The following is a 23,194-nucleotide window of genomic DNA, read 5'->3' as shown; positions in this document are numbered from 1 at the left end:
AGCTGTTGCCATCAGGTTGATTCCTACTAATAGGAACCGTATCAGACCGAGGACTGCCTCATAGGGTTTCCAAGGAGCAGCTGTTAGATTCAAACTGCCAACCTTTTGTTTAGCAGCCAAGCTCTTAACCACTGTGCCACCAGGGCCCCATCAACCAACCAGTTGCCATCAAGTCAGCTCTGACTCATGGTGACCCCACGTGTGTCAGAGTAGAACTGTGCTCCATAGGGTATTCAACGGCTGATTTTTTTGGAAGCAGTTCACTAGGCCTTTCTTTTGAGGTACCTTTGAGTAGACTCAAACCTTCAACCTTTCATTTAGAAGGTGAGTGTGTTAACTGTTGTCCTTACAAGAGCCCTATATAAGCACCTAATATTGGTTGAACAGCGATTTATGGCAGCCAGTATGATACGTGCTTTGCAGATTTCTTTTTACTTATCACAGCAATTGTATAACATGGTTACTCCTGTTATGCCCACTTAATAGATGCAGAAACTGGGGCCCAGGAAGTAAAATTAGCCAAGTTCTCCAAGCGAGTAAGTGGAAGAGCTGGGTAATTGAACTCAGGTTCTGCTGACTCCAAAACTCACATTATTTTCAGGGTATTTCGCCAGAAGAGACCAAATAAAGTTGATAACTGATTGCATTGAGATCATAGCTATGGTGGTAATATTGTTACATTTGTTTTTGTCACTTGTTCATTTAACAAGCATGTATGCATCTGCTATATAAGAGGCTCTAGGGTGGGTGCGAGTGGCAAGAAGGCAAACAGAACACACTCCCCACCCTCATAAGTCTGTGACAGCAGGCAGAGGAGCACATGGGGACTTAGAATACCTGAGAGATGAGCAAAGAGGAGGTCACCTGGCTGTTCATGGGGTGAGAGAATACTTTGCAGAAGAGCTGTCCTCTAAATTGGGTTCTGAAGGACAAGTGGGAGGGTGCCAGGAAGGGTGGGAAAGGATTTTCTGGGCAGGTGAGTGGCATGTGTTCAGAGCTGACACTGGGATAAGAGCTCAGTGTGCTTAGAGGCCTGTGATCCGTTCTATGTAATTCATGAGTAGAAGTGGGCAGCAGTGGAATCAGGAGCTGGTTGTCAGCGATGAGGCTGGTATAAGTGCAGAGAGCTGGAGAAGCTGTGCAAGGGCCTCTAGTCTCCCTGCCCTAGACTGACATGATCCTACCCTTTCCTAGCTGTTTCCCGCTTCTTTGAGTGCTGCAGCTCCTCTTTCTCTGCAGTGTCTTAAATGTTCTTCTCCCACTCCCCCAAGAGGTCCAAGCTCAGGCTTCTTCTCCTCCCTGGTCTTCAGTTATTACCTCTGTGTTGATGGCCGCAGCTCTGACTGTCTCTCACCAACTCCTCTTTAATGACCCAAAAACCAGTTGACCTTGAGTCAACTCCAACTCATGGCGATCCTAGGTGTGTCAGAGGAGAACTGTGCTCCATAGGGTTTTCAATGGCTGATCTTTTTGAACGTAGATCTTCAGGCCTTTCTTTTGAGGAGACTCAGAGTGGACTTGAACCTCAAACCTTTCACCTAGCAGCTGAGTGTGCTGATTGCACCACCCCAGGACTCATGGGTTGCCCATTGTTATTTATTAATAGGTGCTATCTAGTTGGTTCTGACTCATAGTAATCCTGTGTACAACAGAAGGAAACACTGCCTGGTCCTGCACCATCCTCACAGTCATTGCTATTTTTGAGCTTATTGTTGCAGCCACTGCATCAATCCATCTTGTTGAGGGTCTTCCTCTTTTTTGCTGACCCTTTACTTTAACAAGCATGATGTCCTTCTCCAGGGACTGATCCCTCCTGATAACATGTCCAAAGTATGTGAGATGAAGTCTCCCCATCTTTCCTTCTAAGAAGCATTCTGGCTGAACTTCTTCCAAGACAGATTAGTTCTTCATTCTGGCAGTCCATGGAATATTCAGTATTCTCTGCCAGCACCATAATTGAAAGACATCAATTCTTCTTCAGTTTTCCTTATTCATCGTCTAACTTTTGCATGCATGTGAGGTGATTGAAAATACCATGGCTTGGGTCAGGCCCACCTTAGTCCTCAAAGTGACATCTTTGCTTTTTAACACTTTAAAGAGGTCTTTTGCAGTCGGTTTACCCAATGCAATATGCTGTTTGATTGCTTGCCTGTTACTTTCATGGATAAGGAAGACTGAAGAAGAATTGATGCCTTTGAATTGTGGTGTTGGCAAAGAATATTGAATATACCATGGACTGCCAAAAGAATGACCAAATCTATCTTGGAAGAAGTGCAGCCAGAATGCTCCTTAGAGGCAAGGATGGCGAGACTACGTCTTACATACTTTGGACATGTTGTCAGGAGGGATCAATCCCTGGAGAAGGACATCATGCTTGGCAGAGTACAGGGTCAGCAGAAAAGAGGAAGACCCTCAGCGAGGTGGATTGACACAGTGGCTGCAACAGTGAGCTCAAGCATAACAACGATTGTAGGGATGGTGCAGGACCGGGCAGTGTTTCGTTCTGTAGTGCATAGGGTCGCTATGAGTTGGAACCGACTCGATGGCACCGAACAAAAACAGCAACAACTTTCATGGGCGTTGACTGTGGATCCAAGTAAAATTAAATCCTTGGCAACATCAGTATTTTCTGCTTATCATGATGTTGCTTATTGGTCCAGTTGTGAGGAATTTTGTTTTCTTTATGTCAAGGTGTAATCCATAATGAAGGCTGTAGTCTTCGATTTTCTTCAATAAGTGCTTTAAGTCCTCTTTGCTTTCATCAAGCAAGGTTGTGTCATCTACATAACACAAGTTGTTAATGAGTCTTCCTCTAATTCTGATGCCCCGTTCTTCTTCCTATGCTCCAGTTCCTTGGATTATTTGCTCTGCATACAGATTGAATAAGTATGGTAAAAGGACACAGCCCTCACATACACCTTTCCTGATTTTAAACCAAGTGCTTTCCCCTTGTTCTGTTCCAATGACTGCCTCTTGGTGTATGTACAGGTTCTGCGTGAGCACAATTAAGCGTTCTGGAATTCCCATTCTTCATGATGTTATCCACAATTTATCTTGAGCCACACAGTTTAATGCCTTTGTATAGTCAATAAAACACCAGTAAACATCTTTCTGGTATTCTCTGCTTTCAGCCAAGATCCATCTGACATCAGAGAGTTGTTCATAGTCTCCATGAAATAGACAAATTCATCAGCTGGAAGTGAGGATGGTGCTGGCAAAGTTACAATCTTGTGGGCAGGTGTGAGGGTCTGAAATAGTTTCTATGGAATGGGAGAGAGCCAATTAGGAAAAGAGAGAAGGAAATCTGACCAAAGAGAGGGACCATAAATTCTAAATAACATTAATCTACATGATTGTATGATGTTCTCCACATGTATTTGGTGGTTCACAGGTGAGGAAGCAGCTGGATTGACTCAGTGTTGGGGGAGGGGTAGTGCCAGGTGGATGTGACAGGAGAACAAGGGGACAGGATAATTATGGGCATGGGGAAAAAATAGCTTATGTGATAAGTGAAGAAGCCTAGGTTGGAACATGGAGGAAGTGGAGGCATGAGTGAGTAGATCGATTGGGAAAAGATAGGGAGGCCCAGAGACCAGTGGCTGAAATGACATTAGAGAAGAGGCACGACAGTAGCTGAGTGGAAGCACTGTGGATTGTCCACATTTAAAACCATTGAACTCAAGCAGTTCTAAGTGAATTTCCCCCATGGAAATGGCGAGGTGGTCATTGGAGAGAAGGTCAGAAAGCTGACCTCTAAGTCTATCCAAATAGTCTGACATGAATGATTGGATTTATGAAGGCAGCGATGTCAACTATTTGAAAGTAGGACTATTCCCCAATACGTGAGAGATGATCAATACCAGCCATAGATGGATGGAACAGCTAATATTATTCCCAGGTGTTAGGAAAATCATTAAGGGATCCCGTGGTTAGTTGCCAATGGAATGAAAATGTAACCAAATCCCAATGTGCACATAAGCATTTCAGCCCTACATCCATGGCCTTCTGTAACCTTGTCACAACATACTCCTTTTTTTCTCTTTCTCTTTCCTCCATGTTGTGTATTATATGTTTCATCCAATTTGGGCAACTTCCCTAGGACAGAAATATGTCCTTTAGGCTCAACTTCTATGCTTTTGCCCCCATTGTTCACTCAGCCTAGAAGTCCCTTCTCCCTGTTCTGCCTTTCCAAATCTTTCGCGTCCTCTACAGCATTCCTCAATCAATCGCCACCCTTTCATAATTCCTTTCCTCTCTCACCAAATCTGCTCTCCAGCTTCTGATGTCCTCCACCCCCACATTTTATTTACACCTTTCCGCTTTGGCACTTGCATTTTCTATTTTGTTTAATAGTTAATTCCAAGTACATTTTATTTTATCTTGCCTACTGGTGGATGAACTCTTTACAGACAGGGACTTAGAGCAGAGGGTGGCAAACTTTTTATGTAAAAAGCTGTTACTTTTGTTGGGTGCCATCAAGTCCATTTTCGACTCATAACAACCCCATGTGACAGAGTAAAACTGCCCCATAGGGTTTTCTAGGCTGTAATTTTTATGAAAGCAGATTGCTAGGTCTTTCTTCCACGGAGCCACTGGGTGGGTTTGAACTGCCAACTTTGCAGTTAACAGCCAAGCACTTAACTGTTGCATCACCCAGACTCCTTATGTAAATGGCTAGATAGTAAATATTTTAGGCTTTGTGGGCCATACTATCTCTAGGGCAAGTATTCAACTTTGCCATTTTAGAGCGAAAGCAACCATAGACAGTATATAAGTAAATGAGCATGGCAGTGTTCCAATGAAACTTTATTTACGGACACCAAAATTCAAATTTCATATAATCTTCACAAGTCATAAAATGTTATTCTTTTGCTTTTTTTTTTCCAGCCATTTAAAAATGTAAAACCCATTCTTAGCTCATGGACTGTACAAGAAGAATTGGCCCATGGGCCATAGCTTACAGACCCTTCCTCACCCCACTTAGTGTCTATTCCCTGCTGTATCACCAGTGCTGGACTGGTTTATGACACATTATAGTCACTCAATAAACACTTGTAAGTGAACGAATGAACCAATGGATCCAACCCTAAGTAGTTGTGAGCCTGTAGAAAGCTTTGCTAATTAGTTGTAACAGAGTAATCAGCAATCTGGGATTCAACCATCAACTACAACTTGTGTGAATCTGAAAAGTTTTGACTTAACTACTTTGACACAGTGCCTGATCAGCATACTTGAACTTGGGTCTTCTGACTCCAAGTCTAGGGTTCTTCCAAACTGCTGAGTTTGCCTGTGTAATTCAGCAGGAAAAGCAATACTGAATGTCTGCCTGCTTGGTCACCGAGACTCTCATTTCTTCCTAGTAACTCCACAGGGCTCTGGAATTGTTGATTAACACCCAAGATGAGGATAATTGGTTTAGGCGAAATTGTATTGACAGCAAAGGGTTGCTTAGGCTCAAATAGCAAGTCTCATCTAGCCCATCCTGTGGGCTTCCTCCTCTCCCCCACTACCTTCTAATGATCCTGTTTTTAACAGTGGGCAAAGCTGTGCTTAAGCTTATTACTGTTTCCTCACCATTGAATCTTTTGTTGGCTTTAGTATATTTCAAAGGATCCTCTCACTGGAATACTTTAGGGCTCAGACAAGCCCGGAGCTAAAAAGCAAAGTGGTTTGGGGCCAGAGCTGAGCAAAGCACAACGATTGTCAAAAGAGCACCTTCTCTAAGTAGGATTGAAACTCTGATCACTGTGCATTTCATCACAGGGATGGCATGCACCCATGCACAAGGGCTTTGGTTGGCACCTTCACAATAACCAGCAGGGCCTCAGGCACCAATCTTTGGCTCGCCCTTTCATTTGGAAGGTGGAAGTCGTCCATCTAAACATTTAAATTTATTGTTTTGCCCCAGATACAAAAGAACTAATGCCCGTCAGAGACCTGACACCAAGTTCCAACACGTCAACTTTCATACCCCAGTAACTTTTCATGGGCGAGGGGATGAAATGCTTTCAACCGATTAATACCCCCCAGGTCCTGTAACCTTATTTTAAAACTCTGCAGACACTGGCAATGAGGTTAACTTTGTTCAGGGCCAAGGTCCAAATGGAATTGGGCTTTTTACATAATGCTGAGTGAGGAAATCCATCAGTGTCTGGCTGGTGACATCCCTTGAGTCAAGCTTGATGCATTGAAGCCTCCCGCTTCCTTTCTCTGCAATTTAATTACCTGGACTTATCTCCTTTTATAAACTGTTACACGCTCAGCCAGGAATTTTGCCGCTTTTCAAGGTTTTCATTACAAAAAATATAGCTGCTAAGGAGTAAGAAGAGGCAGAACCCACGTGCATGCTCAACCTTATCATTATTTCCGAGCTGGTAAGAGTGAATTGAGGAGCCCTGGTGGTGCAGTGGTTAAGTGCTTAGCTGCTAACTGAAAGGTCAGCAGTTTGAACCCACCAGCCTCTCTGCGGGAGAAAGATGTGGCAGTCTTCTTCCGTAAAGATCACAGCCTTGGGAAACCTATGGGGCAGTTGTACTCTGTCTTATAGGGTGGCTATGATTCAGAATTGACAAGAGGACAACAGGTTTGTTTTTTTACGGGTTTTCAGTATGAATTGATAATCCCAACAGTTGAGAGGCCCTCTCAGCTATCAGCCCAGCATCAGAGTATCTCTCTCGACAGTGCCCTAACTCTCGTTGGCAACCCTGCTAAAGGAACAAAAGCTGCTAAATATCGTTCAGGTAAATGCTCCCCAGAAGGCTATCTACTCTGCCAGATTGCAAGTGGCATTTCATTTTCTTAGAAGTGGAAGCCACACTGATCTCTGAAATTTACCCAGAAAAAGGTACACAAGCAGGTCAAAAGCAAACCTTTCCCTCATTTTTAAATTGTCTTTGTGAAGCTGTAGAAAATAGTAATAGTTACCACGATTGCTGTTATAGAGGACAGACCTTAGGCCAAGTCCTCATCCAATACTATGTGTTTATCCCTGCCTCCCGTTCCAGTTTCTGTGATTGTCCCATTTTCCTTCACGTCTCCTCCTGAACTCTTTTGCAGACCTACATGTCTTATGGTTTTCTTCTCCCAGACAGCAGCCCTATAAGGCGTTCAGCCAAGTTCATGTCCGGGTTTCCAAAATAACCGAGGCAGCCACATCAACAGCATCATGTCATCTCGGCTGCCAGCATCTCAAGTACAACGTGATACACAGATGGAAACCTCCCTTCGGAGTGCCCCGTACATAATGGATGGAGATGACCATGGAGGCGAAGAAGAAGTCTAATCAGCTGTTAGAGCTTTAATTACATTCCTCTTGGTTGAAATCCCCAAATTACCTAATTGTCACGCAGTTCACATTTGAGCGGTTGATTTTTCCTCCTGATGTATTATTCTAATTGCCTTTTGGATGTTCGTGTTAGTAGCAGCAGAATTCACCCTCAAGCCTGGGAGGGAGGATCTCATGCCCCTCAGCTGTTAGACACGTTTTCCATGGTAGAATCCAAGGACCTTAGCAGAGTCAGTTCACAGGAAAACTGGGAAATAAAAATGTCCTACATGAAAGAGAGCTACAATACAACCTTTGGCTGATCTCAGCCCTCCTGTGATAGAGAAGGAAAATAATACCCCCTCCCAAAGAGGAAAGAGGGCAATGGTGGTTCAGTGGTAGAATTCTCGCCTTCTGTGCAGGAGATGTGGGTTCAATTCCCGGCCAGCGCACCTCATGCAGAGCCACCACCCATCTGTCAGTGGAGGCTTGCGTGTTGCTACGGTGCCGGTCAGGTTTCAGCAAAGCTTCCAGACTAAGAGAGACTAGGAAGAAAGGCCTGGAGATCTACTTCTGAAAATCATCCAGTGAAAACCCTATGGATCACAACCATTCTATTTGTAAGCAGCCACAGGGATGGCCCAGCAATGGGCAGTGTTTTGTTCCATTGTGCATGGGATCACCATGAGTCGGTGCCATTTTGACAGCAGCAAGCAACAATTCTTCTATAAACACATTCTTTCTAACATGTTAGTACAGAGAACACACTGAAGAAAGGCCTGGTGATCTACTTCTGAAAATCAGCCAACGAGAACCCCATGGATCACAACGATCCTGTTGCTCATGGGGTTGCCATGATTCGGAGGCGAACAGCAGCAAAGGGGAAGAGCAATATGTATTAGGAGCGAGAACTCAAGTGTTCCAACTACCTAGGACACCATCCTTTCTGCTGTAGGGTGCTAATTATTTTCTTTCTGATTGATCTGTATAATAGTTGCTCAACACAGTGAGCTGCTTGTGCTTGCCTTAATATTTCTCAAAGCAAATATGATGGTACTCATGGGAGTACTGAGTAGTGGTAATGTCCCCAGGCTCAGAAGTCAGATGGCCTGAGCTCAGATTCCAAGTCCTCTCGCTAGCTGTTTGATTTTAGACAAGTCACTTAAGCTCTCCGTTTCCTCATCTGTAAAACGGGGTAATGCTTTTCCTTATAGAGTTGTCAGGGTGAAATGAGCAAATGCATGCTGGGGTACTCTTAGAACCTCAATAAATGCCAGTAATTATACTTCTTAATTATTTACTAATTATTATTACAGCCCATGAAGGATGACTGATACAGAAGTTACACAATGAGAGACTCCCAGGAGCCTACTCAAAAAATTAGTGATTACAAGAGAGCTCATTTGTAGTTTTTGCTGGTTTTTCAAGTCCCTGATGTTATATCATTCTAAGATGGACCCAAAGAAGAGAGAGAAAACACTATTAACTGGTTAGCTAATTACAGGGACACATTACTTTAAAGGCACACAAAGAATTAAAAGCAAACCAAAGAAATAGAACTTCTCTCCTTCCCAAGGGACCTGGGAGCAGAGGAACTGTGACAAACTAAAGATTATAAACAAACCATGAAAAAAATGGCAGCCCATTGTTCCAAAAACCTTTGTTTTTAAATTTGAGGTTGAACAGGATTAGGCCCTTCTGCTGTTGGCCGAGCCTCAAGAGGAGAATAGAGTTAAAAATGGGGGTTGTTCGTGGAAATAAAAATGCTCAAAACACGTTTTCATGAATTACCAGATCAGTGCTGAGTTCTAAGATTGTTGACACTGTTCTCCGTAAAGATACTAGGTTCTCCTGAGAGCAGTTATTATTGGGGGAAAAAAAATCAACTGCTCTAATGTGAGCTGTGTAACAATTAGGCAATTCTGAAACTTCAACTGAGAGGAATTTAATTAAGGCTCTAATAGCTGATTGAACTCATTTAGATCTGCCAGCGATTGCTACTGGTTACATAAGTAACCCAAGAAGAAAGATTTCCATCTTTTTCGTGTGCTGTATTTAATCATTCTGGTAGCCACAGCTGTGATACTCTAGGTGCTTCTCAGAATGTAGCCTTTAGACTACCTGTAGCAGAGTTATCTAGAATCCTGGTAGAAAAGTCAGGTTCCCAGGCTTCATTCTGACCTGCTGATTCAGACACTCCAGAGGTCCAGGAGTCTGCCTTCTTAATCAGCCAAGAACCAAGGGGAGGTTCTGATTCACGCTCAAGTTTCATAACCGCAACACCTTCAATTACACCCATTCCTCATCTATCTACTATGTCGTTATCCAGCCTTTCACATTTACGACATTAGTAAAAAATCTACCGTCCGACTCTTTTGCACATTAATGATGTACATCTGGCAGTAGTGAGTGCCAAGGTGTGAGATAAGAGCAATACCGGATGTGATGGTTAAGGTTACGTGTCAACTTGGCTGGGCCATGATTCTCAGTAGCTTGGCAGTTATGTGATGTAATTTGGCAGTTATGTAATGATATAATTTGGCAGTTATGATGTCATCATCCTTCATTTTGTGGTGTGATTTGCTCATCCTTCATTTTGCATAATGCTGATCTTCTCACAACAACCTGGTCTTTGGAGCCTAACCATGTCGATAAGTGAGGAGTGGGCGTATTGCATTTACTATAGTGCATCCCAAGGAAGCAAGCATTTTGCCTACATGCCTGAAGAGCAGTTCTTAGTTTCACTTTGAGGCCCCATGTCATCGAGGTCAGAGTAGGTTTGACTGTCCCTGCTTTTCAGCAGTTTCTTTGTAGAAGCTTCACAGTACGTACCATACAGAGCAAAGCTGGGTTCCAAGGTGATTCTGCTCCGGATCTCAGCAGACTCTACCGTCTTGAATGAACTTTAGATCAGATATTGGCTTAAAAGGAGTCCCTGGGCGGTACAAATGGTTAAGTGCTTGGATACTAACTGAAAGGTTAGAGGTTCGAATCCACCCGGCAGTGCCCCAGAAGAAAGGCCTGATGATCCACCTGCGAAGGATCACAGCCACTTAAAATGCTGTGGAAGGCAGTTCTGCTCTGACACACGTGCTTGCTGTAAGTTGGAATTGACTCCGTGACAACTGGATTTTTGTTTTACTGATTTAAAAAAAAATCATTGCCCTCAACGGTGAAGTTCTCCATATAAAGCACATTTCAACTTAATACCAAGCCATGGCAGGCAGTGCCTCAGACGTTTTTGCTGTACCTTCCAGATCAAGCTAATTGTCATCTGCTTCAGGTTCTCAGCAGCAGCCCGAGACACATAATTACTTGTGTGTAAACCTGCTATCAGCTTATTTGTGCATTAGAGTTGCATGCAGAGCCATGGAAGTGATGCTAATCAATGATGCAATTTATGCTAAATATGGACATTAAATCATTTTAAATTTCCTTCACGGCCATTTATCTCATATCCTTTGCAAGACTTTATATTGCAGGTGAAGAGAAATCTACCTCCCATTTGCTTTGTTTTTCTCCTTAAACTCATCGTCCTGAAGAGTTAATTACTCATATTTTCTCCAGCTTGGGAGTAAATCACCGCTTATTATTCAGAGTGAAATGTTTGCCTATGTTTCGCACATGTGGAGGTTTGTTTTAACGCCTGTGTCCCCCTTGGTTATGAAGTAACCCAGTGTGCTGGCCGTGGCCCCTCAAGCTGGACCATGGGCAGAGTGAATTCAGCTTCTGTTGGTGATTTTAATAAATTTACTCTCTAATTTTTAATTTCAGAATCCCTACTGCCTTGTCTCTGAGGTGAGAAGCCAGGTCAACAGGCAGCTTTCTTCTCTCAACTTTGAATTCTAAGTAGAAATGGGTGGTATGCCGCAGTCAAAATTGGGTTCAGTTTTCAGCAAACATTTATTGAACTGACTTCTGGGTAGTGCCAAACTCCATTCAACATGGGGCGTGTGGTTGTGAATTATACAGATGATGATTCAAGGCACACTGGGCCCTCACCCCACCACACACACAGGCAGTCTCTAAGTCCGATTGATTCTACCATTTAGCGATCGCTGGAGTTCATGCCAGCCTCACTACCATGGCCCTCTTGTCAGGCTACCGACCTCTTTCATCCAGAATAATGCAGCTGCCTCCTAACTTAGCACTTTCTTTTCGGAAGCCTTTAACCACAAACCCTTTCCATTGGAAAGGAGCATTTGAATACATCAGACTGATCTTACCATTTTGCCGATAAAAGTCTTCAAAAATTCTCACTTCTGCCCGCTGCACGCTTCAGCTGCCCTTAGAATAAAGTTAGAACCCCTTAGTATGACACACACTAAGTCTCAGAATCCAGCTCCTGTTTGGAAGCCACTTCCTACAGGAAGCATCTTTTGATTCCCTTCCAGAGTGATTAAATGTTTGGTTCTCTGTGCCCTGTGCTTGCCTCCAACCAAGCATTTATCTCATGTTATTGCTATTGAGCTTCGTCTTCTTCTCTCTAACTGTACTAGACATTCTGAGGATAGAGACTGCCTGGATTGCCCACCGCTGTAGCCCCTGCACCTGCCACAGTGCCCGTAACAGTGCAAAACACTCAGCGCGTGTTGTTGAGTTCATGAGTGACCACGTGAGAGAATTAAAGGGGAAGAGAGAATGTGCTGGATGAAGGCCGAGACAATGCAAACATGAATCCCAGCTGGAGAATCGGGCTTCATTGGAAGAGTGGCATGGAGCTGGGCTTGGGGAGAGTGGGTGGGATTTCAGTAGGTGGCGTTGATGAGGAGAGGGATTCTAGGTAGAAGAAATGGTGTAGGCACAGGCAGGGAAATGGGATCCTTCAAGGTGCGTTCCATGCAAACTGTATCCGTTATTATATGTTAGTATATAATGTGTGTGATTGTGTTTGCGTGTGCACGCATGTGTATGTATGCATGTGCTTGTGTGTGTAGAGGTGTGAGAGTACCTGTGTGAGATATGTGTGAGTGTGTAGTTGTGTGTATGTGTTGGTGTGAGAATGCGTATAGGGGTGTGTGTAAGTGTGAGTGTATATATGTGTATATTGTTAGTTTGGGTAGGTACGAGTGTACATGTGTGTAGGTATGAGCACGCATGTATGTAGGTGTATGTGTGAGTGTACATGTATGTAGGTGTGTACATGTTTAGTTGTGTATGTAGATGTGAGTGTGTGTGTGTACAACTATGTGTGCTTTACTGTGAGACCATATGCAGATGTGTCTTGTATGTGTGAGTCTCCATAGGTGTATAGGTGGGCGCGCATGTCTAGTTGTGAGTGTGTGTAGGTGTTAGTGTACACGTATGTGAAGGCATATGTATGTGTGTTTGTGTTCTGGTGTGAGAGTCTATATAAGATGTGAGAAGGGACAGAGCGAGGGAGAATGTATGTGTAGTGAGATTGTTTGGAGCTATATTGTGGAGATGCCTTTTATGTAAAGTCCGGATTTGGTTCCATGGGCTGGATGAGTGATAGAAGGATCTGAGCAAGAGTATGTCTATGACAAAGGAGCCCTGGTGGCACAATCGTTAAGCTCTCAGCTGCTAACTGAGAAGTCAGTGGTTTGAACCCACCAATGGCTCCGTGAGAGAAAAGCCCTGACGATCCGCTCCTGTGTAAAGATTATAGCCTTGGAAACCCTCTGGGGCAGTTCTACTCTATCCTATAAGGTCACTGTGAGTTGGAATCAACTCAATGGCACACAGCAACAGCAGATCTATGACTTAGTGTTTAGATATATGTTTTTAGGGAGTGGCTTTGGAGCTCAGGAAACCAGTAATGTGGTGATTTCAATTGTCTTCTGTAAGCATCTCATAAGTAGATCAATAAGATTAAACACTCATACCCCTTTGAAAGGTGAGCCACACAATCTATTAACCTACTTTCTCCCCGCCTTTTGCAGCCTCTGTGGCAGCCCTCTGCATTTTTGCAGGCACGAAGAGTTGGATATTAACTTGAGACCGACAGTTTCTGAGGATGAAATTATCTCTGCTCAGAGAATATATTAGCTGAACATTTTGATAAGCAATCACTGCCCTTTCACAAAATGTTTTCGAGGAGCTGAAGAGCAATTAGCTTTCTAAAAGCATGATATTCAAATTTTTATTAATAAGAATGGATAAAAAATCATGACAAAGTTAATTTCCTCCTTTAATATTTCTTTTAGCAAAATCACTTTTCTCCATCGGAGGTCAATTATTTTTTCTTTGTCCCCGAAACTTCAGTATACTTGCTGAAAACACTCAATGGTTTATCACCAAAATTCAGTTTATTTTAGAGGTAAATGTTTTTTTTTTTTTTCCCCTCTTCCCACACAGCCTATTTGGGTAAGTTTGGGATGGCTTTTAAGTACAAAAAAATCATGATAGAGTTAGAAATCCTCTGCCCACTTCTTTTTCTTGTGCATAGGGTGTTTCTGAGGATTAAAACAGTGCTAAGGATAGTGCCTGATACATAATAAGTATCCAGGGCTGTCAACTTTTATCATTATAAAAGATCCAGCAATGCTCTCAGGATTTTATCTCACTCCACCCCCTATTTCCTAGCTCTGTACTCATTCTCAGATAGCTGCTTCTGTCATGGCCACCTTCCGCTCATTAAAAAAAAAAAGTTGTCATCAAGTCGATTCCAACTCATAGCAACCCTATAGGACAGAGTAAAACTGCCCCATACAGTTTCCAAGGAGCGAATCCACTGCCAACCTTTTTGTTAGCAGCTGAACTATTAACCACCATGCCACCAGGGTTCCACCCCTCCTAATAGTCTCATCAGAAGTCCCAAGGAAAACTTCCATTGGTTTAGCTTGGGTCACGTGCCTATTCCTGAGCCAATCACTGTGGCTAGGGAAACAGAATGTACTGATTCACCAAAGGACAGGTGCCTATTCTTGAAGGTAGAGGTAATGATGCCTCCTAAAGGAAAACCAATATGATGTGACCAAAAAAAACGGGGAGTGGATGATGGGCAGGCAAAAACAGCAGAAGACTATTTACAGAACTTCTGGGGAAAATGTGGAGAAATGCATGATTTGTAGCTAAAAATCGCTGAAGTGGGAAAAAACTGCCCACATCAAACTAAAGTTAGTATCAAGAAATGCTCTTAGGGAGTTAAAACATGAGGTAATATGTACTACTCTTTTAAAGCTTTTTTCATTGATTTAAACAACACATAGACCTTACCCTGTACTGGCTATTCTTCTGTGTGCTTAAGATATATTAACTAATTTAGTCTCTCAACGATCTTGAGACATACCACTATCATCATCCACATTTTTCAGATGAGAAAACTGAGGCAAGAAACCATGAAGCAACTTACCCTAGTGGCACAGCTGATAAGTGGCACAGTTGGTGGGCTGATATGTGGTGAAGCCAAGTGGGCTGGCTCCAGAGTTCACACTCTTAGTAACTCTCCTAGCCTGCCTCTCTGAGAGTGTTATTTTTAAAGATGATCTCTTTTGAATTCAGAAAAGAAACTTTTTAAAAATAAACTTTAAAAAAGTTTTAGAATATTTTTAGATTTATACAATAGTTGCAAAGGCAGTACATGGAGTTCTCATATACCCCACACTCATTTTCTTCTATTATTAACATCTTACATGAGTATGTATATTTGTCACAATTGCTGTTGTTAGTTGCCGTTGGATCAGCTCTGACTCATGACAACCTTATGTATAACAGAAGAAAACGTTGGCTGGTCCTGCACCATCTCTGTGATTGTTGGCATGTTTGAGTCCATTCTTATGGCTCTTGTGTCAATCCATGTCATTGAGGGTTTCCCCCATTTTCAGTGACCCTCTGCTTTACCAAACATGATGTCCTTGTCACAATTAAGCTAAAGTCCATACTTTATTCAGGTTTCCTCAGTTTACCTAATCCCCTGCTTCTATTCCATCCTGGTATTTCATCTACATTTAGTTGTCATGTCTCCTAAGGCTCCTCTTGTTTGTTTCTCACACTTTCCTTGTTTTTGGTAGCCTTGACAGTGTTGAGGGGTACTGGTCAGATATTTTGTAGAATACCTCTCAATTGGGATTTGTCTGATTTTTTTTTTCTCACAATTAAATTGGGGTTATGGGTTTTTGAGAGAAGGACCACACAGCAAAGCACCATTCTCATCACATCATATCAAGGGTACCTATTATCAAAATGACTTATCACTGTTGATATTGACCTTGATCATCTGGCTGAGGTAGTATTTATCAGGCTTCTCCACTGTAAAGTTACTTTTTATCCCAGCAAAAAATTATAGTTTCATTTCTTCACTGATTTAAAAATAGATCCTGGGTTTAAATCCCATTCTTAACCCATGTGAACTTGGAAAAATTACTTAAACTTTCTGTGCCTCAGTTTCTTCCAACCTAGCTTAGTGGTCTAGCTGCTAAGTTTAGGAGCCTAGCTCTTACTGTTGTACCACCAGGGCTCCATATAACATGGTTACCACAGATTAAATAATAGAAGCACCATCTACATGGTGGAAAAGCACCTTTAGATTCAGACAGTCTCATGGTATAACTCTGGATTCTACTGCTTACTGGCTGTGTGAGTTTGGGCTGGTTACATAACCTCTCTGCAGTTGGGTTCCCTGAAATGTAAAGTTAGGATAATAATCTTACCATGTGGGATTTGTGGCAATATTGGCACGTTTCCTGACTATGTAGAAATACACAAAAGTGGCATTGTTACAGCATCAAAATGCTTGATACAGGTAGGTGCAAAGACTTATTTTATGAGGGGAAGTAGGAATAACTTCACAGATAAGGTAGCATTTGAGCTACGTCTTAAATGCTAACAATAACAAAATAACAGCAGCTGTCTTATATATTACATCTAGACTCTGTGTTCAATGCTTTCTGTACATTGTTAGCTCAGTCCAACCTCACAGCAGTCCTAAGAGGCATATCCTGTTCCTATCCACACATGATGGAGCAGTAGTTAAGAGCTGCGCTACTAACTGCAGTTCGAATCCACCAGCGACTCCTTGGGAACCCTGTGGGGCAGTTATACCTGGTCCAACAGGGTCTCTATGAGTCAGAATCAACAGGACAGTAGTGGGTTTGGTTTTTTGTTTTATCCACCAACGGAGAAAGCGAAGCTCAAAGAGGCTAAGAAGTGACTCTCCCAGAGCTCCCAGCTGATGGCAGAAGCTAGGATGAATATCCAGTTCTGTTTGACTCCAAAAGCATTCTCTTCTCAAGAACAAAAAATAAGCTAAAATAAAATCAATAACAACAAAAAACAAAACCCAACCTTGACAGTTTTCCCAGCTGACAGCACTGGGGCCCAGATGATGACTTGTCCCAAAGCGACAGGCTCTTCCACATGAGGTAAGAGGATTGTGCTGAAGTTCATACACGTGGAGCCCAGCTGCTAAGAAGTTGTTTTTCATTCAGAGATGCTAGAATTTTGAACTGAGGGGAAACAAGAAGAAGAAAGGACATCTGGGAAATGAAGCCATGCCTACACGTCACAATTTTGGTTTTATATTAAAAAGAATGAAAATGTTGATGCTAAAATGATCACTAAAAATTAATGGTGGTAATTTGGGAATGGATAGTGAGAATGGTTGCACAACTTGAAGAATGTAATCAGTGTCACTGAACTGTACATGGAGAAATTGTTGAGTTGACATATGTTTTGTTGTTTATATTTTCACCACAATAAAAAAGGATTTCTAAAAATAATAATAATCTCTCTGTTAAAAGAAAAGCCGTTCTCTTATCTGCTGAACTTTCCAGCCTTTCTTAAAGGTTGTGTTTGAGTTTTCCAAGAGAAGCAAAAAGCAGAAAGAAAAGAGTTGACACAACATGTCCCAAAAGGAAAAGCTTGACTATCAATTCATCTCTTTACATATTTGTTATCACTGGTTTGGTCCTTTTCTCACAGCAGACCAATAGTTCCAAGAAAACCAAAAACTAAACCCATTGCCTTCGAGTCGATTCCGACTCATAGCAACCTCATAGGACAGAATAGAACTGTCCCATAGGGTTTCCGAGGAGCGGCTGGTGGAGTTGAACTGCTGACCTTTTGGTTAGCAGCTATAGCTCTTAACCACTGTACTACCACAGCTCCAGGAAGGCAGGAGTCTTACTTATCCTTGTCTCCAGCCTGGGGCCAGCATATAATAGGCATTCCATAAACATGTGGAATGAATGAAGAATCTGGTGGACTCAACATTCCCCCCAGCCCATCTTACACATCACAGCATGAGTAGATGGATGTGTGTGCTCAGCCACATTACTCTGCTGCTCTGCCTACCTTGTAAAGGAAGCTATCAGCAAAGCCGGACAATTTCGTATGGGCTACGTGGGATGGGCCTAGAAAGCCAGCAAGAACTTTCCAGCCTGAATGATGAGGGCATCTTAGGGGGTGCTGGGTGCCTTCTCTGCCCCCATCCCCTCACCCCTCCCAGTGCCCCCCCAAACGTAAACCCATTGCTGTCCAGTCAAAGCCAACTCCTAGTGACCCTATAGGACAGAGTAGAACTGCCTTCATAGGGATTCCAAAGCTGTCATCTTTACAGAAGCACGCTGCCACATCTTTCTCCCATGGAGTGGCTGGTGGGTTTGAACTGCTAACCATTTGGTTAGCAGCCGAGTGCTTAACCACTGTGCCACCAAGGGCACCTTTCTTGGTATCCAGCACACCTGAATTCTCTTTAAGAGCCTGAGCTTCATTTCTGGTGACACTTGAGTTCCAGAAGGAGAGGTGAGTGGGTCACATCAACATGGACAAGCCTAGACTCAGCACTTAGCTTTTCAGACACGGGGTGTTCCTGGAGGTTGGTATCACAGATAAAGCGCTGACTGTGGGGGCAAGCCTCAGCATGGGCGGTACATGGAAACAGGGGGAGGGAGGAGAAAGTGCCATGCTGGGGCTGCTCTCTCCCAGCGCCAGTGTGAATAGTGCCAGCGAGCTGTCAAATGAAATTAAGGTTCAAAACATACAGCCTTCAATTTGCTTCCACTAAGACGCCAGCTGCTGTTCAGAGGGAACGCAGTCGATTCTGTTTTGACAGGTCCTGATGTGCGCTAAGCAGTAAAAGTCTCCACTCAGTGCTGGATTAATAAAATTTCGCCTTCATTTGCAGATTCATAGAACTGTATCTCTTAATTTCCTCACCTGCTCTGTCCCCCTGTATTGTCCCTCCCCCCAGCCCTCAATTTCTTTTCACTCTTTATGGTCACCTTTCTCTCCTCTTTTCTCTTTTCCTTTACTTGATCACCTTTTTAACTTTGTCCCTTTCATTTTGCTTTCCTCTACACTTAAAAACGTTGTGTACCATCAAGTCTATTCCAACTCATAGTGACCCTCTGTGACAGAACTACCCCATGGGGCTTCCTAGGCTATAAACTTTATGGAAACAGATCGCTAGGTCTTTCTCCTGCAGAGCCGCTGGATGGGTTCCAATCGCCAACCTTTAGGTCAGTAGCTGAGTGCTTAACCACCGCACCGCCAGGGCTCCTAAAGAACAATATGGAGTCCCTACTACATGCCAGACTCAGCTGAGTACCTTTCATGTATCGCCTTTTGTGCAGTTCCCACAACATCCCTCTAAAGTAGGTGGAATTGTGCCCATTTTACTGATGAGAAAACAGAAGTTCATAGTGATTATAAGAGCTTGCCAGTGGTTGCACAGCTAGTAAGTGGCGGAGTTGTGGAGTCAAACAACCCAGACCTCACCATTCTAAAATCCATGCTGCTTCTGTGACAGCAGTGCCTGCTCATTAGAATCCCTGGGGAGCTCTAAGAGGACCAGAGCCCAGACCCCGCCCCCAGAGGTGCATATTCAATTAGCCTGGGGAAGGACCTGGCACACGGGGCCCCCTGCCCAGTGTTCTGCCTTCCGGTTTTCTCAGTACCAAAGCAGATGCCCTTAAGAAAGCTGGGTTTCTTCTTCTCCTCTGCCACTCCTGGGGAGGGGCTTGCCTCTGTGGATATCAGTGATTCAAGAAAGCACAGGTGTGTATCTGTCTTTTTGCTGCAGGTAGGCAAGTGGGAGAACCAGACTCTGAGCCTGAGGCACGCCGTGTGGCCAAGGTACAAATCCTTCTCAGACTGCGAGCCAGACGACAACCACCTGAGCATCGTCACCCTGGAGGAGGCACCCTTTGTCATCGTGGAAGACATAGACCCGCTAACCGAGACATGTGTGCGGAACACAGTGCCATGCCGGAAGTTCGTCAAAATCAAGTGAGTGTCAGGGAGTGCTGTCCACGGAGCGTTCTCCATCCTTTTAAATCGCATGTGTCATCGATAATAGTATCTGTAATGTAACAGTAAAATGTAATATAAGATTTGGACTTCGTGGGAGGTGCAAACCTGCCCAGAGGTGCCTCGCAAGACAGGCCTGGCCATATGCTTCTGAAAGGTGATAGCCTTGAAAACCCTACGGAGCAGTTCTGCTTTGCACGTGTGGAGTCACGATGAGTTGGAATCAACTTGATGGCATCTAACAACAATATAAGATATACCACAAATAATAAATCCAAACCAGTTGCTGTTGAGTTGGTTCCAACTCACGGCAACCCCCAGTGTGTTAGAGTAGAACTGTGCTCCATAGGGTTTTCGGTGACCAATTTTTCAGAAGCAGATCACCAGGCATTTTCTTCTAAAGTACCTTAGGGTGAACTTGAACTACCAACCTTTAGGTTAGTAGCAAGCGTTTCACCCTTTGTGCCACCCAGGGACCCCACTATATGTAACTGGTATAATATAATTATAGATGAAAGACTTAAATAAACTCCTGGAGCTGCACTAAGTGGTTTGCATTCATTTAATTTCCAACAGCAATAATAGGAGGGAGGCAGGTTTTTGCCCATTTAAAATATGATAAAAGTGAGGTCACGGGAAAATTAGGAAACGTGTTCAAAGTCATCCAGCTAGCAAATGGAAGAGGCAGGGCTCAAACGCTGGTCTGACTCCAGAGGCAAATTTGGTAACCATTGTGCAGAATCTACTGTCCTCCTCAGCTCTTCCCTAAGTAAGTTTTTTTTTTTTTTTTTTTTTCTGGCTGCCCCTTCCCCCACACTGCCACTTTCCTCTTCCTTCCTTCTCTTTGGTATTTGCCAGATCCAGACTTTTCAAAATTTAAAAAACGTCCCTACATTTGGAGATTTTCTCACATCTGACCTTCTGATGTCATTAAGGTGGAAATGATCTCCTAACCGTCCCGGGGTGGTGCAAACAGTTAAGTGCCCAGCTGCTAATCAAAAGGTTGGAGGTTCCAGTCCACCCAGAGGCACCTTGGAAGGAAAGCCTGGTGATCTGCTTCAAAAAAATCAGCCATTGAGCGCAGTCCTACCGTGATACACATGGGGTCGCCATGAGTCACAGTCCACTTGATGGCAGCTTTTTTTTTTAATCTTCTGATAGCTTCCTTCAACAGCAAGCAAGTATGGCATCTAAGTCATTTCTAATTTTGTTAAGATGGAAAAAAGAGCTAATATTTTCTATCAGAGTGTTCAGCAAAGAGTTCTTCTTAATCCACAAGTCCTTTGGGGAAGCATAAAACTCCACGGCCAAGTCCAAGGCCGAGTTCATAATTTTTCCTAATGCAAATACAAGCAAAAATACTACCCCTGTGGGACATTCAGGAGCCCTGGTGACACAGTGGTTAAGTACTTAGCTGCTAACCAAAAGATCAGTGGTTCAAAACTACCAGCCACTCTGTAGGAGAAAGATGTGGCAGCCTGTTTCCATAAAGATTCACAGCCTTGGAAACCCTGGGGGACACTTCTACTTTGTCTACTTTTTTGGTTCTACTTTTATGACAGAAAGTTTTCTGATCCCCTCCTTTCACCTGGCCAATTCTTACTTGTCCATCAAGTCTTGGCCAATGCATCCTCAAGTGGGGTGAGTTCACCTGTTTCCACAGTACCCTGAGAATATCTCTATCTCCCCTTCCCACCTATTTTCATGGTTCACAGTTTGCTTGTGTTTTCCCCTGGATTATGAGCTGCTTAGATACAGGGAATGTGACTCATTAATCTTTGTACTCCCAGCGACAAACACAAGGCACAACACCCACGTTTGTTGAGTGACTAGATGAGCGAACGGATGCTGTCCCTCCACATAGCAAATTCCAACCTAAGTCTTCTATTATATGAGTTAAATGCGTGAAATAAAATTTTGGGTTCTTGTCTGTTTGTTTTCTAATTCAATTTAATTTTTTTTCTGCCTGTGAAAATATTCATAGCAAACAAAGGCTACCATAACTTTTTTTAGTGTTAAATTGTTCATGTCTAGGTATGTTTTTATGCCAGAGACAACCATATCAAAAAGACTCTACAAAATTTTGGTTTGGAGAAGTTTTTTATTGATGAGGTCATTAAAATCAGCCTCTTTAAAGTTGAAATTATGAAAAGATCATTTATTTAAAAAAATAAGCATTAAGTGCAGTTTCTGTATTAGGTGCAGTGCTGGAAATGGGGATATGGCAATGAACAGGGCAGACAAGGACCTTGGAGGCACAAAGCACATACGGTTACAAAACAGCTAATCGATGAAGGAACAGGGCAACTCTATGTTATGATAAGCCTGTGAAGGAAATAAATGAGGTGGTGCGAAAGAGTCACCTGGGCTACGTGGCTCCTTTTGCTCACACAGGCAAGGTTTAAGGTGGGACACAAAGGATTAGAAGGAGCCAGACAGGTGAAGAACTTGGAGAAGAACCTTCCAATAAAAGGAACAGCAGGTGCTAAGGCCCTTGGAGAGTTTGGGAAACAGAAGGAAGCCTAGTGCAGTGCTAGAGGCTGGGTTCGGAGAAGGATGGAAGGTGATGAGGTGGAGAAATTGTCAAAGGAAGTCCTTATTTGGGTGAGTTCTTTGAGCAGAGCTTAGTAAGTTGAAGAATGCAGGGTGGCTAGCACAAAGCAAAGAGTATAATATAACCTCAGCTGTTCTTGTTAGGTGCCATTGAGTAGGTTTTGACTCATAGTGACCTCATGTATAACAGAACACAATGCTACCTGGTCCTGCACCATCTTCACAATTGTTTCTGTGTTTGAGCCGTAACGTCAGTAGGGCATCTCCTTTAATATACCAGTTGCCCTTGGAGTCAATTCTGACTCATGGCGAACCCATACGTGTCACAGTAGAACTGTGCTCCGGGGGGTTTTCAATGGCTGATTTTTCAGAAGCAGATTGCCAGGCCTTTCTTCCAAGGCACCTCCCCGTGGACTCGAACCTCCAATCTTCCGATTTGCAGCCAAGCATGTTACCCTTTATACTTCTATGTTGTTGTTGTATGCTACTGAGTCAATTCCAGCTCACAGAGACCCTATAGGACAGAGTAGAACTTCTCCATAGGGTTTCCTAGGCTGAAATCTTTATGAGAAGAGATCCCATGGAGCAGCTGGTAGGTTTAAACTGCTGATCTTTCGACTAGCAGCCAAGCACTTAACCATTGTGCCACCAGGACTCCTACTTAGACTTCTATAAAGCCAATCAGGTAGGGCCTCATGTGTTTCACAGTCAATAATAGGAGTTTGCAGTCTTTAGAATGAGAAGCCTTGGAGTAGAAAACAAGTAGATCACCAAGTCTAAAGCTGCATTTGTATGAAAAAAATCAACCAAAATAAGTTGCTTTCTTTCAAAGAACTGACTTTTCTACTCAAGAATATACACAGCTTATAAGCTGAACTTCACAATTTTGGTTCCCGTGAGGAAGTGAAGGCTTGCAGCTTCCTTTCTCTCATTTGGGGACACGAGGAGCTTATTGGGCATTTACATGATAATCAGAGTCTTTGGCTTACCTGAAAGCAGTAGTAAATTCCTAGGATCCCCTAATGCCAGCATTAACACAGGCTAGAGTAATTGTATTTCCTAAAAGTAATAACACAGGCTAGAGCAATTGTATTTCCTATAGGTAATATCTTTGAGGCAGGTGGATTAGTACCAAGGAAGATTTCTGTTGGACAACATGACTTTATT

General features: G+C 43.2%; 1 protein-coding gene across 1 annotated transcript in view; it reads left to right on the top strand.

Annotated features, from left to right (window-relative positions):
- Positions 1 to 23,194, top strand: part of GRIN2A (glutamate ionotropic receptor NMDA type subunit 2A) — a 488,385-nt gene that overhangs the window by 367,520 nt on the left and 97,671 nt on the right. The window contains exon 4 of the mRNA XM_049904373.1: positions 19,248 to 19,453. Coding sequence (XP_049760330.1) covers positions 19,248 to 19,453 — 206 coding nt within the window. The remainder of the gene's footprint in view (positions 1 to 19,247; positions 19,454 to 23,194) is intronic.

Source organism: Elephas maximus, chromosome 12 (assembly GCF_024166365.1).
Source record: "Elephas maximus indicus isolate mEleMax1 chromosome 12, mEleMax1 primary haplotype, whole genome shotgun sequence".
NCBI classification, from domain to species: domain Eukaryota; kingdom Metazoa; phylum Chordata; class Mammalia; order Proboscidea; family Elephantidae; genus Elephas; species Elephas maximus.
The sequence above is the reverse complement of the archived record's forward strand: the minus strand, read 5'-3'. Positions and strand labels throughout refer to the sequence as shown.